Below are 16,031 nucleotides of genomic sequence, written 5' to 3'. Positions count from 1 at the left end.
ATTCTGGTTTGTTTTTTTTTTTTTGAAGTAACTCGCTTTTTATTGCAGACTGCAAACCCAGTACACTTAAGCTTCCATACTCATGCTTCTTTCTGAAATGTTTTGCTTTAGTTTTTTAACTGTCATCGTGCTGTGAACTTTGCAGATTTGTTTATGAGTGTCATGTGCTTCTGCTACATCTGCATTGTCACTGTTATGGTATTTTTTCTTTCTGTCTGTTTCTTCCACAGGAGTTTAACAAGTAATCTGCCCAATGTGAATCTACCAAATGTGAATCTCCCTAAAGTACCAAATCTACCAGTTAACATCCCGCTAGGCATCCCACAAATGCCTAGCTTTTCTGCACCGTCATGGATGGCTGCTATTTATGATTCTGAGTGTGTATTCAGTTCAAATTAGATCTCATTTAAATTTAAAGTAATCTTGGCATGGATATGTATTGTTTGTTTCTGTGCATTATATAAAACTTTAAAAGAGTGATACAGTTAATTAGACGTTTTCTGAATGAGACACTAGTGAATTTCTGGCATGTGTATTTTGAGGATTTTTTTGTATAAATCTTGAAAATTTGTCTTACTCCCACTGAGAGTTTGAGCAAGTATCTTGCTTTACAAAATAGCTGTCAACAATGGGACATGGTCTGAAGAACGTACGAACCACAGAACTTGCAATGCAACATGATGTGTCTCAGCAAACAGTTTTGTCCAAAAGAGAAGATGAATCAATTTCAATGCCAGTCAACCAATTTCTGTGGACCAGATGTAGATCTAAAAGTGAATTTTATTTAATGCAAGCTCTGTATTTCCAAGATAATAATTTTTGTCTTGATTTTGATGAAACAGTTCAACAAAGAGTAACACCCTGCAACAGATTTTATTCATGTTGGGGGTGGCCCCAGAGAGCAATTAAAGCAATTCGTTATAGCCTGAATAATGCCGTGACCAACCAAAGAAAGATATTTTCAATGTGAGCTTTAGATTATGGGCTGGAAAATTGGGCGCAGTGTCAAAGCAGTCAGTGTGTAGGAGCCTTGTGCTCTGTGCTCCCAGCTCCCTGTCCGAGCATCCCAGGGTCCGCAGGTGGAGCTCAGGGGGGACACACCACAAATCCCGAGCACAGATTAGGCAAGTTCTCTTCTCATAGCAGATTTCCCTTAAAAGTCCCGGCCACCAAGCAGCGTGGATGGTCGTACACAGTGGCTCAACCCAAATTTCGTCATTTGAGGTTGCTCATCTCCCAAGAAGTCCTAGCACAGGAACTGAGATCTTGCCAGTTCTCCTTCTAAATTCCTGGAGGGTTATTCAGGGTTGGCATAGGGTGGTCTCAGCCAGCACTGCACAGATGTGTTGCTTTTTCCCTACCTTCTCACTTAAAAGATAAAACTGAAGGACCCTCTCCAAAACTACCCCCTTCACTGTTACTGAAACACCCTCAATTACATCTACACCTGGAGTCCACCAAAACGCTTCTGCCATTCGCCTCGCGCAGGCTGTATTGCAGAGCAGTGGTAACGAACCAAAGTAAAACAAACACCGATGTTTGATTTTTTTAATAGATTTTCAAAACTTTTTAAATATTAGCACGGTCGTTTATGTTTCAAAGCTATACAACTCATATTCATGCTAAGATAGCTATATTAAAGGCTAGCTTAGGCAGTTGTCTGTAAAGAGTACTTGAAAGTTTTAATCTTTCTCTGTGCATGCTTTGTGGTATTGCCCTTGAAAAGATAAGAATCATGTCATGACAGAAAATTGGATAATCCCTCTGAAAACGCTTGAGAATCAGTGGTATATTGCAAGCTGCCTGCATGATTAGAGTAACTGCGGTGCTCGCGAGCAAAATACTACGAGTGCATCTTGGAAATGAATATACTATATTGCTTACTTGCATGGAGCCCTAATCAAAAGTGAGAAAAAGACCAAGAATAATACTTTTTAAATTTTAAAACCAAACGGATGTCATAATGTTGCTGTAGTAAATACCAATTATTGTATGTATTTAATGATTTAAAACATAAATTCATGCAGTTCCAAAACTGGGTTTAGACTGTTAAAGCTCATTTATACCCAAGCACAGGTTTGAACCAGGCGCAACTAAAAACTGGCGGTAGATGAACACTTGAGACTCTTGTACAAACCGGTCCCCTGATTAAAGGAAATGCCTGATTCTTTATCTTTTCATCTCCTTGGTTTCCTTTTACTCACCCTTCCCCTCCATCAAGGACATGTTACCTGTTGCTTAGTGTCAGACACGTTTCTCCTACAACCAAGATGGTCCATTCTTTATCTCGTTACCTCTGTTAGCACAGGACCCCGCAGGACCCCTCTAGCATGTTGGACTACGGTTCTCACCTTGCAGGAGCCGTGTATGCATTAGCTCCGATCTCCTCTAGCATTAACTCAATGCAGCTGGCATCTGTCACAATAGAAACACCCTCCCTCATCTGTTTCTATAGATGATGTCAGCACAAGTGGTAATGCATGGTGTGTTAAATATCTTATAAATTACCGTGTTAGCATTAGTGGTATGCGAGGAGGGGGTTGAAACTCTTGAAGCTCCCTTGGTAATTGTTCGGGAAAAAAAAAAAAGTGAGGGAGAAGGAGAGAGGGAAAGAAAAGGGTTATGGATGCATAAATTTCTCTGCATAAACAGAGCGTAATCCAGTTCTGTATTTTTATTCTGTAAGTGGAGGTTTGAGATATAATTATACTGTGAAAAGAGCCGGTGTAGCTACACACTGCAGGACCAAAGCCTTCCATCTGGGCAGGGGTGTGGGTACGAGAATATATGCTTGGGAGAGAAATTCAGAGTTTTGTGACAGACCAAAGATGTTGCAAAATAAATTTCTTAAAAAATGGAAATTTGTTGTCCTATAGATGCCTTTGCAACGGGCAGATCTGTGAAACGGTGCAACGGGCAATCCTGCCAAAACTCCTGGATATGAGATGTCTAGTGCCCTTAGCCCAGTTGATTTACTCCGATTTTTTTTCAGCTGTTCAAGAGATAAAGCGTGTCCTCGCTCACCACTTGTTAGCACTGTCCCTTACCTGGAAATGGGGGCCTCACTGTGGGGGGACAAGGCAAACTTGAGGTATAATTTGGAGGGGGGAGAATTGCATGAAACCCTGAATCTTAATAACTGCGTACAGTCTAGTATGGCAGTTATTATTGATGAAGGATTTTCTACCACAATTTCTAGCCTTAATTCTTAATAATCACATATGTTAATGTGGTTATTAACTAAGGCTGATTTTTACCATACACACATTCTTCCTGTTAATATGTGTAACTCATAATGTTGTCTTACTCATCTGGTCTGGAAAGTTTTGTGGGTTATGACAGCAAGGTAGATTAGGCAACTGTATGGTAAAACTCAAAATCCTGATGGTGGAGATTGCCAGCGTTGTCCTGTGTATGAAACTACTGTCTGCTCTACACTTGTTGCAGGAATGGTCTCCACATCAGGTTACAAAGAGCCTGATGCCACTTATGACTTTTGTTCTCATTTTGCCCTGCCAGCAATGGATCAGGCACCTCGGAAGATCTGTTCTGGAAACTTGATGCCCTACAGACCTTCATTCGGGATTTGCACTGGCCTGAGGAGGAGTTTGGAAAACACTTAGAGCAACGCTTGAAGCTTATGGCGAGCGACATGATCGAGTCCTGCGTGAAAAGGTACGTGCCCCTGAGCGAACTAGTCATGTTTCTTGTAGGAGCTCACAGGATGCAATGGTTTTTTCTGTCTTATTATCGATGAAGCTTCACTTCAGCCGCGCTTTATTAGTGACCCCAGCTCACATCTACCCAGCACAGACATGGTGGAAAGCCACCCTCTTGCTGTGAATTGTCGACTCTCCCATGCGAGCACTTCTCCGTTGAGACTCTGGAGAGTGCATATGCACAGTAAGGCAATAAATCACCCAGTCTTTCAAGCTTTATAGGTAGCTACTTATTTTCCATGCCGCACATGAGGTCAAGTCTTTGTAAATGCAGTTTGGTGTCGACAAGGTTGAGTGCTGAAGGCATAGCCCTAAGTAAGATCCCAGCACCCACCTAAAAAACAAGAGATCCATGACAAAACAAGCAAAAAAAAAGATCTAAAAAAGGGAATAGTGTGTAGCTTGGCATACAGGTTTCACATCTGCCGCCGACTGAGAAAAGCTGTTGTACCATCAGCCATAGGATATTCACCTGCAGATCTTCCAAACCGGAGAGATTTCTTTCAAAAACTTCTAGACATACAGGCAGCTGTCATTTTGAAAGCAAAATGTTGAGATTAAATTTTTAACCTTTCCACAGTAATTTATGTCCATCTGGCATCAGAGGTGATGAGGCAGGAGGAAGAAATGAACTTTGCATTCCATTGTGCAGAAATTAATAGACAAGGAGACGAATCAAAGGAAAAATGGGTGCCAAATACAGCTGGTACATGCTAATATTAGCTGCAATGTGTGATGTGGCTGTTCTGTACCACAGTTGCCTGGCCACTCCGCAAGTGTGAGCGCGGCATTTATTGTTCGCACGTTCCTCACAGTCTGGATGTACGACGTCACTGTAGGAGAAGGCACATTCGGTCCCCGAGATGTAGGCAGGAGACTCGCCCGCTGGAAGGCAGACAGCTCGAGGCTTGCTCTCTTGCCATTCTGGAGTAAACCCCAGTGCATTTTAAGTGCAATGAAATGGTCGTGATGTCTTTGGCATTGAGCAAGTCCCCCTTTATTGCAGCAGCTCACCTTTGGTCCTTTGGCTGACACGAACGCTGAGCTTCAGTTGTCCTCCAGTTGTCAGACTGTCCTTTAGGAGCAAACCCAGTGCTGGAGCCCTGCTCTCTGCTCTGCCCCCAGCACCACCAGCAAAACACTTCTTTTCTTTTTTTTTCTTTTCTTTTTTTAATTGGAACCAAGGCACCTTTGCTGCACCTGCAATGCAGGTTAGCTCAGCTGAGATAACTGGGAAAAATAAGCAAGTTTCCAGGTACATCTGAAGAAGGGCTTGTGTGCCTGAAAGCCGGAATTTTTTTCCCAACTGCTTCAACCTTTCTACAAATATGTTGCCCCTCTGTAAAAACCTGGCCCAGCTTGTAATGGTATGACTATATATAATGGTTCTGAGCATAAGTAAGTAGGAACATGCTCATCTCCACAAGGAGATGGAAAATCCCAGTCACTTTGGGTCCTTTCAGTAATTATCAAGATTCTAGTCCCCGAGTCCAGGCTAAATCTGGCACTGGTAATTAAATCAGTTCAAATGCCACTGCTGATGTAAACCAATATGCTGCCTTCCCTATTTATATCACCTGCAAACAGGGCCTGGCTAAGGTTTCTTTAGCAATTTCAGTTTGACACAACATTTTTCTTCGCGTCTGTCTCTGAACTGTTGAATACCATGGAGGAGCCACCCCGCCTTCCTTACTTGGTTGTATTTTGGTGCTGTCAGGAAAGCAGCCCTTGCAAGGAAGGCCTGTTTCCCTAATAAATCTGGGCAGGAGGACCTAGGTACCAGCTCAGATCTGGTCCCAAGAACAGGAGTTTCACATTTATAAATGAGTTTTCATTTGCATAACCCTTGGGGGATCGTTCAAGATCAGAGTTATTCCTGAGCTGCAGCTGATATTATTTGTTATTTCTAAATTGAAGCTCCTATGTTAATTTGTTGGCAGATTCTGTCTGATGTGATAATTGTTCTGTGTTAGGTTAGATTAGTAAAGTACCTCTGGAATCTGCAGAGGGGCTCCAAAAAACGGCAAGGCAATGCCCACCGTAATGCAGAGTATTCCGCATGTTAGAGTCACAAATGCCTCGGTATTTTAAAATATGACACAGGATCAAATTCTGTAGTCCTTGGCCCAACAAAGCTCTTGGTGTAACACAGTTTGTAACTGCCAGGATGTCGAATCTGAGCTCGGTGAAACCTCAGCAGAGCAGAGAGGTGTGGGCTCGTGCGATGGGTCTGCGTGTGTTAATACATACGTGCGCAACTGCAGCCGTGCACATTTTGCAGACGTATTCTCGTGAAAATGTATGGTTCAGGGAAACCACTTCTATAAACTTACGAGACAATTGAGAACTTTCAGCAAGCAAATACAATTGTGTAGACCTAAAAATGCAACGAGCTGGGAATGTCCCTTCAGTCGAGCGATGAACGAGTTTCTGTTATTTGTAGTTGATATCATGGAGCAATAGGAGCTTCCTTTAATGTGTCAGGCTTGCCTTTTGTCTGTGGTTATAAATCAGCTAATGCAACCAAATTATAGGTGTACATAGGTGTACACTGCGGTTTGTAACATCATCACACTGTTTATCAAGCATGAGAAAATCATAGTTTCCTTGAAACCGTTGCACACTTTATAAATAGTGTGTATTATGGAAAGTGGGTTTATTTTTAAACTGGAAAATTGTTTTTAGTAAAAGCACATTTGTAACAATTGCAGTGTAACACTCCCAGCAGCATTCGGCTTTCTGGTTTCTTGAACTCTTAGTATTGTTTCACATTATTATTATCATCATCATTATCTTCAGTATGTTTAAAAGCAATTGAAATGTCTTTTTCTACTTTCCTTAACAGAACCAGGATTGCATTTGAAGTAAAGCTGCAGAAAACCAGCCGATCAACAGATTTCCGAGTCCCTCAATCAATATGCACCATGTTTAATGTCATGGTGGATGCCAAAGCTCAATCAACAAAGCTTTGCAGTATGGAAATGGGCCAAGAGGTAAAAATGCAGGTTCTTCCTTTCACAGCTTTTAAAGGCAATATCATGAAATTTCCGATCTCCTGTTGTGCTGGTTTCAGAGACGTTATATCAGTTGTGGATTTAGCCTTCCGTATAAAGTGTGCAGATGAATATGCAGGGGGTTGCTCTCAAATAAATCTAATGAATATAAACATTTGGAATCCCTGTCACTTAGGATTGGCTTTTTGCAAGGACTGTGGTATGCATAAGGTATCTCTTAAGCTTGGTTGATGCATGATGACCGTATATATTGAGTCATTAACTGCACCTTGGAGCCAGATGTCGGCAGCACACTTTCTGTATATGACTATTTTCTGTAGACAAACATAAGGAAAACAGAAGTGCCAAGTTGTTGCTGTGATGCTTGTAAGAAAGAAAAAAAAACAAAAACAAAAAACAAAAACCAAACCAAACACCAAAATAGATGGCTTCCAAAAGTAGATTGAAATTCTAGCTGCTGTGACTTCCTTGAGTATTGGCTATAACCACCATGCTTGATGATCCTGGATTTCCAGGTTCTTAATGACTCAAGTTTCCAAACAACAAATCTGTTTTAATTAATTGCTGATACTTTTTCCTTCTGAAGCCATAGTTGCAGGTTGAAGTTTCTGTGAATCGATCTGTGAATTAGAAAGAAATGGTAAATTGGACTAGCTTAAATGCATCATAATGATTATTTTGCTACAGTGGCTTCAAGCCAAATTAAATATTCATATACCAGTGCAGAATAAATTCACAAATACTGTTTGGTTCTCCTATCCTGCTGTTTGTCGGCACTTCCTAGATAAGCCCTTTTTGCTACAACTCTCCATGGTCAGATTTTGCAGTGCATCATTGCAAGCTGTTGGCTTTTGTTTTTTTTCAAGTGTTTACCTCACCCTGCTCCTCTGAGAGGACTTGCTCCAAAGCCACTGGACGCAGCAGGGATCCTTGCCCTGATGTCAGTGGTGTTTGGATCAGATCCAGCTGTTCTTTTGATTTTTCTGATACATGTTTTAGTTACGACATTTTATTTGTGACAGTCACCTTGCAAGAGAGTTTTCATACTGCTTATCATCAGGTTCTTCCCTTGTCCTCCAGGTCAGCTGAGGCAGCTCTTGAGTGGGCTTTTGTTGTCTAAGCCTGGACGTGAACTTCTCTACCATTTTCCGTTCCGTATTCATACCCATCATCTCCCCAAATCCCTCAGCCTGCAGCTGCTGCAGCATCTGCCCTGGCAGTGCCCCGTCAGCCAGGAGGGGCCGTGGTTGCGATGCTCCCCACTGCAAACCAGGATCAAACCCCTGTGCGTTATACTAGCACAGTCCCTGGGGATGGGGATGTTCCAAAGAGCAAGCACACTCCAGTATCGTGACGGAGCAAGCGCATTGCGTTCATAAAGCCGTCAGGTTAAGTATTCAGATGGCACGAGACCGATACCATCGGCTGCATCTGGATACCGTGTGACCAGGCACTCACAGCATCTTTTCATGCTAACTTCTGATGCTCTGTGCTTGCCACAGTTTCCTCCAAATTCTGAGCATCAGTCACCGTGCACGTTCGGCCTGAGTCAAACTGCAAGTGAGAGGGGAGCAGGCGGCAGCGCGGTCATTTCTCGGCTGCAGTGGGGCTGAGCTCTGCAAATCTGCCTGTGCCGCTTCAAGAAGGTGTTTGGTACGGCAGCTCGGAGACAGCCTAACTCCTCTGGCAAGCAGCAGTTGCTGGGGCATGAGTTTTTTAACAGATAGCTGAACTAATAGACCTGTAAAGCAGTTGTAAATTATCGGTGCATAAGTTACCATTTCGGGCTGCAGTATTTTATGCACCCTCCCTTTTTCTTTTCTTTCTTTTAATGAGTGTTCCTTCCTCCCCCTCCATTTGCTCGTGCCACTCCATATTTTGGCTGCCTCCATCTCCTCTTCTTGAAGCTGTTTAAACCTGTGCCCTGAGATGGTCGTGCTATGGGGCGGTAAAAGTTAAGATAGAGATCTGTTGTCACAGCACGCGAGGGGAGGACAAAATGCCACCCCGCCTCTTCCAGTCCCCGCTGGAAATTATGAGGCAGTCAGACAGACAGCAGAGGGATGAGAAACCGGGTTCCCAGCCTGTGTCTTCCTCCGTAATTCGGGGAGCTGGGTCCGTGCGTCGTTGAGTCCCTCTGTCCCCCCGTCCCCGGTGTGTGGCTGCATCTGGAGGGATGGACAGGGAGGGAGGGACAGACAGACAGACACTCCTCTCTGACAGAACCCTTTTGCAGACAGTGCAAAAGCAGCAAAAAGAGCCCAAATTGCCCAGTGCGGTGTTTGTGCAGGGGCATTTGCCCAGACCTAGCCGGAGAAGACATTTGGATTGGAAACAAACCAGTGATTTTTCTGACGGTCCAAGCTGTACATGGGCAGAGACTCTCTCGACACATTATTTGACCTTGCTGCTGCGGTTTCCCTCCCACCCCAAAGACCTTCCCTTTAAGACTACCTTCGGTTACACTCACTTTAACAGATACTTGAATGCATTTTGCGAGCATTACCCTGTGAAACAAACACCCATCATTTCATTTCCATTTCCCTGTCTCTAAAGGCAGCTGTTAAAACATTTGGTAAACATACTTTACCATCTTAAATATTTATTTTTCCTCTGAATTTTTAATACATCTAAGGGGATAAATGTATGTATTAAATGTTTCTCAGTTGGTCTAGTATGTTTCTATTTAATATCTAAGGTCAGATGGTCCTTAGAGAAATACAACGTACACACAATCTGTTACATGACAAGGCAAGATACTCATCACATAAAGTCAAGTTGAATCATTGTAGTGCACTGATTATGGATTGTAATAATCAAGCTAATAGAAAGCTGCGATAAACTCAATCGAAAGCAGGGGCTACGCTGGGTAAAGCAAACCAGTTATGTGATCTTTAACCTCGGGCGTTTTCATAAGAAATGTGGAAGGAGCTGTTAGAAACACTGGTTTTACGAGCCAGGCATCTGTGAAAGCAGCACCAGGCAGTCGTTTTCCAAACCGCCGCCTTCTCCGACCCCGTCCCGGCCAGGGCTCGTCTTCCCATGGTGGAGCTGAGGCTGGGGCTGCAGCGTGAGCACTGGTGGTCACTGGTCCTGGCGCTGGCTCCCAGTCTGCCCCAGGGATTGCGGCCACGATGGGAATGAGCGATCGGAGTCCTGCGACGCCGCCTTGGTGCGTGCACAGGGTCCTTTTCCGCTCTCAGAGCTCTGGTTTTATTCCATCAGGGCTCTTACTTGCTTTTTAAACAAGTTTTTAATTGGAAATGCATTGGTCAGTGCATTTCACAGTGCTAGCCATTTTTGAGTTAAAACTCGTGACTTACCGAATGAAAGCAGTTAGCTAAATCCTTGGTTGCAAGGTCTTCCACTCACACAGAAGATGCAGCTGCAGAAGGAAAACGTCATGGGGAAGACACCCCCAATATATGCACAGCCCCTTCTTCATGTCCCATAGGAGGTCCTGGCTGTGTATGCCAAGGACGTCAGCAGCTCCTACCAGTACCCAGCTGTTACACGTCCCTGTCACCCCACAGCTACATCTCCAGCTGTGCTGGGAACGACCAGGTCAATCCTGGGAGCTGATAAGGGCTAACTCTGCGTTAAACAGGTTAATCATAACTATGATCCCATTAGGGACTTGTATACGTCTCAACCTGCAAAGCAGGACATGGAAATGGGAACTGCAAATGCAAATATCGCTTGTTCGCCTATGTTTTTTCCTCCGAGCGGGCCCAGCAGATCGCAGCCTGTGGCACGGCAGTGCCAGCCTGTCCTCCCGCCTGGGTGAGGCTCTGAGTGACCCCAGCCGGGATTTCGGCTGGGATGTGCTGCACCGTGTACCCCTGCCCTGCCTGCCCTGCCCCTGCCGCAGGGCTCACCTCTCGGGCACATCCTCCCTGGTGAAGGGCGCGCAGCTGCCCCGGTGCTGAACCCTAAAACCATACGAGTCTGTCAGCAGTTAGGTACAATCCGGTCTCTTCCCCCTGTTTTACTGCCTGCAAGTACTACGGGTAGCGATCTCTGATATTTCAGTGAAAGGAGGTTTTGATCACGTTTCATTTTCCATTGCTTATTTTTTCTGTGCATGCTGCCGTTGTTCTCATACGTCTCTTTTTTTAAAAGATTTTGGTTTATTTATTGTTTCTTTTCATATGTTCTTTTTCCTGTCTTTTGCACTTTCCTCTTTATTTCTGTCCCCAATGATCTGAAAAGTTTGCTAAAGAGTGGGTAAGTGTGTCCTACTTTTATTTTCTTTTTTCCAAATTCCTGTATTAATGTGTTACTGTCTTAGAAAAAAATCCCCAAACTGTAAAGCAGTTCGGAGACTACCAATCAGACACTGAGACCAACATCTAGCATTTGTAAAGCCCTCGCAGTCTTCCTTCCCAAAGTCTGATTAGTATTTAAAGCAGATTTGTCTCTTTCAATGTGATTTGATGTTAACATTTTAAAACAATATTAATGCCAAGTGGTAATGAATATAGTGACTAGCACCAGTGCTTGAAATGTTTGACTGAAAAATCAAATGTTTTGTGTTGGAAAGCAGTCATAATCAGTATTTTCTCAGTCCATTGAAAATAAGAATATACTGTATGTTTTCACTAATTAAATCTTGTATTGGAAACAGGTCTTTTCTAAATTAGAAGACGACTGTATTTTAGTACCTATTCTAGCCATATTGCAGCTGATTGCATCAGAGCTCCCAAGCTAAGCAAGGTTTGGCATGTGCAGAAATCGGGTTGAAGACTCAGAAACGCTGGTGCTGCAGGCGCCGGCGTTGGTCAGCCCGTTCTGAGCTAGTGCCGCGGGATCTGCTGACACCCAGGGCTCGGGGCTGCACTGCCTGCTGGCTTTTGCGTGGGACAAAAAGGCTCCTTTCGGTTTGCTGGGGCAGCAGATCCTCCCCACTCCCCTTCCGAGGGCTCTGCGGTTTGCGGTGCCCTAGGCAAGGGCTGCCCCTTTCCCTCCGGCAGCCCGCGTATCTCATTGCCGGGCGCGATCCACGTGCAAAATGAACAGGATGGTGCCTGCAGAACTGGAGCAAAAGGACCTCAGGGTCTCTTGGAGCACGGGGTGCTGGTGACACAGGGATGGCAAAGCCTCCCCTCCGACGTCTGCGTGTGGCTCCCGGAGCTGCGGGCACACAGAAGAGGGCAGGGTTTGCCCGTGCTTCACAAACCGATGTAAGATTCTCCTGAATTCAGGGTCTCTCCTGCGAGTGTAAGTAATCGCTGGCCACTGTAGCGGAGCACAGGGTAATAAGCTGCATCCTTCTTTGGTTTAATACCGCATATTGTGGTTTACCGAGAGAAGAGGCTGACAACCGTAGAGCTCTTGCCTGCAATCAATGCTAATATTTTCCTCCCCCTCTCCTTTTATTTTTCTTTAGCACCAGTACCATTCAAAAATAGATGAACTAATTGAGGAAACCGTCAAAGAAATGATAACACTCCTAGTGGCAAAGGTAACCTTCGACTTCAGGTGAAGTGATTCACTGTTAACATTGCATTTTTAATACGTGCGTTTCCATTAAAATGTGACACATTAAGATGTTGAATTGGCTTCTTGTTTCTCACAGGCAAGATCATACATCTCCCAGTCCTTTCATGGTGACTCTTTGATGATTAGGAACTGCGTGAGATGTAATACGCTGCTAGCAGGATTGCCGTACTGGGCCAGAAGTGGTTTTAAGGAATGGGTGTTATGTTAATGGGGTAACGCCCCATGGTCAGCATCACCCCACGGCACTGAGGGTAGCTGCAGTCAGGGGGTGGCACTGCTAAGTGCTGCTGCGTAGACGTTGGGGTGGCACGCAGAGGTGGTCACCACTCCTACGCGTAAGGTTGTGCGGACAAAATAACTCGTCTTGCGCAGTATCGCCATATGCTCTTCTAAGAAATTAATTTAGAGGTGACGGTAGTGGGAAATACATTCCAAAATGTCAGGTTTAATTGTTTGGAAATTGTTTTTCTTCAGAGTTGGCTCCTCTAGCTCAGCTGCCAGCATTTCCCTTGGGTTGTTGTGTAGGTCTGGTGTGCTGCGCTAACACAGAGCGGAATTGGTACACAGGGAGAAAGATGGTGGCGTGTGTTTTCCTCTAGTTTCAAACTTTCTGAGAACAAGTCATCCCTATTATACAGTGGAGACCTTTAAACATAATCCGCCAACATATGCCAGTTTGATTCTTCTGCAAGAATACCCAGCTAGCTGCGTGCTTGACACTGCGTACTGGGAGCAAGAACCACCGGCTTCCCCACCCGGAGAGGCTCTGCTGGCTTCCCCGTGCGCTGCTCCCACCTCCTGTCCCCAGCATCGCCCATGACACCGAGGGGTGATTCCCACCCGGTGAGAGGGGGACCACGTAGCACCCGAAAGCCAGTGCTCCTTTCTCCCCACTCCCTGGCCCGCTGTGCTCGAGGACAGTTTGTCTGTTCCTTTGGCAATGCTGGGAGCTCCACTGGCTTCTTCGAAGCCGATGCTGATTTCTACACCCTTGTTCAATTATTAAAAATAATTGCAGTGTTTTTTGTCTTCATAGTTTGTCACCATTTTGGAAGGAGTCTTGGCCAAACTGTCTAGATACGATGAAGGAACTTTGTTTTCTTCTTTCCTGTCATTTACTGTAAGTACAGACAATATTTTCCTTTCTTTTTTTTTTTTTCCCTGAGTCATAATCTCCTGCTCTCCCAGGGCGAGATCAGCTACCTAATAATTCTGCCATTCTGTGATGTTTGAACACTAACCCCACATGAATAGACAAACAACCTGTATGCAGATATACAGTACATAAACACCCAAGAAGTATAGGCCGTCGTATTGTAGCACAGAGTAAAACCGTCTCCAGTCGTCGTTCAGGCTGGTGGAGTTCATCCTGTTGAGGATGTGTACGAAGATGAAGAAAATCATTGCACTGTACACGCAATTTCCCTAACTAAAGAAGTTGCTTTGTTGCCACCTTGCATGATGGCTGTGTTCCTCTCAGTCCTCTGGCCGTAACGGTGACCATCTTAGGTAGCAAAAAAAAAAAAATAAGGGACATCTAGGGAGTGCTTTTGTGTTTCTAACAGAGAACAAGGTAGGGGAAATGCCATGACGTTACGCAGCCTCTAATGCCACATTTCTCCCTAACATTGCAGAACCAATCCCCAGCTCATCACATTACCTATTTCCTAGAAAGGTACAAGACAAGAATAATATTTGTGCAAAACTGGCCTCAGTCTCCACCAAGGGTTTAGCAATCTGAGCTGTATTCCAGAAAAGTGTTGTGACAGCTTCCTAGGACGAACACATAGCAGCTGATTTCAGGTCTTCTGAAAATCCACACCACAAAGTTTACAGGAGTGTCTCTTTGCAAGTGTGGCTTCTGTTAGCTCAGCTCGCAGACAAGCGTGCACCCCAATGCATGTGTCTGGGGTTCCTTGGAAAGTTGCATTAACCTTTTCACCCACCATTCCCACTTGCTGCGTGTGCAGCCTGTCCTGCGCTCACTTGTTCACGGAGACTGGGCAGGAGGCAGAAGGCGCTGCTCTGCAAACTGGGAAGGCTTTCCAACATCTCATTCAGAAGTTGTCTTGGCTACTTGCGGTCGTCTGTTGTTTGTTACTCTTGGGCTCTTTTTGCTGAGTTTGAGGCGGTTTTGTAGGATCCGTCTGGAAACAGGGATCGATGGGGGAAGGCTTACCAGCGAAGGCAAGAAACTCTGCTCATGGGCAGCTGTGTGCACACAAAGTCTAGCAGCTTCTCTAAACCACCACGGGGTTCAGACTAATCATCCTGACTTCTCAGGAGGCACTTTGTTCTTCAGAGAAGGAGAGGAAGGGAGGGTGTCCCACTCTCTGCCCCGCAGTGCAGCTCTTCTCCCAGAATAACCCCTGCGTGGTTGGAGCCCCGGGGCTGTGCTCGTCCCTGCTCGGGGGGATGCAGGCGATGGCTTGGGGTGGATCCCTTCCCTCGTTCCAGTGCTGCAGAGGGTTAGGAGACGCTCGCGTGCCAGCAGCAGAGGATGTGGAGGCGGCAGCTTTCCAGGCATCGGAAGCACCAGCATCAGCCCGGGTAGACAGCGTAATGTGCAGCCCTTCCTTCTCCGTGAATCCAAGCTGTTCCTCGGTGGATGCTGCGCTGCTCCCACCACATCCTACTGTTTACGCTGGCGAGCGCTGCTCCCTTCGATCGCCGAGTGAACCCCCCGGCCGCGCTTGGGCTGTGGATGCCCGTGAGGAGGAGGCAGCACCGAGGTGCCTGGGGTTCAGGCATCCTCACGCTGCTGCTCCTCGGACACTTTCTGACAATTAACTGTCCCGGCAGCAGCAAAACGGTCTGTCCCGCTCCGATGGCCCCGCAGCCTTTGAACCTGGCCCCATAGCTTCAGTTTTCCTGAGTTTCCGGCCAGGGAAGGATGTACATCCAAATAGTTACTGTGGGTGGTGCGCGCACGTCCCCGGGAAGGTGCTGAGCCCTCGCCCCCAGCAAGGAGGCCGGACATGCTGCAGAGGAGCAGGATTGCTCCTTTCCAGGCAAGGGACGTCTCCCGCTTTGGCCCTCTTGTTTGCTGGGAGCCACTGGGCAGTACCGGCCGCAAGAAGAGGCTGAGGAACAGCCCCGACCCCTTTGGCACTGGGCTTAGAAAGTCTCCCTTCCCTACAGTAGTAATGTGATTTGCCATGTTTAGTCTTTGCAACGATAAATAGAGAAAGTCTTTCTTGTTACAGCATGCTTGCACCACCTCCCACGTTTTCCCTGTCTGAACAAATACAACAAAGTGTGATGGTCCAAGCCGCTGAGCTCTAGAAAGCATTAGTCTCCCACCCCCTTCCACCGACTTCTTTCATCGCGTGTTTTCCAGGCGCTCTGCAAGTGACATGTAATCGGGGGTCTTGTGACAGACAGTTTTATCACCTAGTAGGATATCCTCATTTCCAATTCTTGCCTCGAAATTCAAGATAAAATTAATGCATCTGTTGTCCTAATAAATTCTCACTAGCCACTTCTCCTTGCAGAGCACTTTGAGAGGAAAACACCCTTCTAAATTTGGCCAGACTTTTTTTTTTTTTACTGTTTGTTGCTACATTTAAGTGCATCTCGGCGGCAGCAGCCCAGGCCCTGGCTGGGCGTCTGCATGTGCAGATCCACTGAGTCACAGGAATGACAGCTGCTAAAGTTCCCTTTAATCTGGATGGCCTCCGTAGGCGGAGAATTACACCTACAGTAATTAAAACTAAAGACTGCATATTACCCAAGGGAGACAGAAGTAAAAGATCTTATTTTTGTTCTGCACAAAATTTGTATGGTAAACTGAGAC

The 16,031-nt window shown here is 45.6% G+C and overlaps 1 protein-coding gene across 2 annotated transcripts in view; it reads left to right on the top strand.

Moving 5' to 3' along the window:
• The window catches only part of CADPS (calcium dependent secretion activator), a 222,069-nt gene that overhangs the window by 178,609 nt on the left and 27,429 nt on the right, over nucleotides 1-16,031 (top strand). For both annotated transcript variants that reach the window (XM_049826416.1, XM_049826415.1), the window contains 5 exons: nucleotides 231-377; nucleotides 3,520-3,675; nucleotides 6,565-6,712; nucleotides 12,123-12,197; nucleotides 13,272-13,355. In XM_049826416.1, coding sequence (XP_049682373.1) covers nucleotides 231-377; nucleotides 3,520-3,675; nucleotides 6,565-6,712; nucleotides 12,123-12,197; nucleotides 13,272-13,355 — 610 coding nt within the window. The remainder of the gene's footprint in view (nucleotides 1-230; nucleotides 378-3,519; nucleotides 3,676-6,564; nucleotides 6,713-12,122; nucleotides 12,198-13,271; nucleotides 13,356-16,031) is intronic.

This window comes from Accipiter gentilis, chromosome 23, assembly GCF_929443795.1.
Source record: "Accipiter gentilis chromosome 23, bAccGen1.1, whole genome shotgun sequence".
In the NCBI taxonomy this organism is placed as follows: domain Eukaryota; kingdom Metazoa; phylum Chordata; class Aves; order Accipitriformes; family Accipitridae; genus Astur; species Astur gentilis.
The sequence above is the reverse complement of the archived record's forward strand: the minus strand, read 5'-3'. Positions and strand labels throughout refer to the sequence as shown.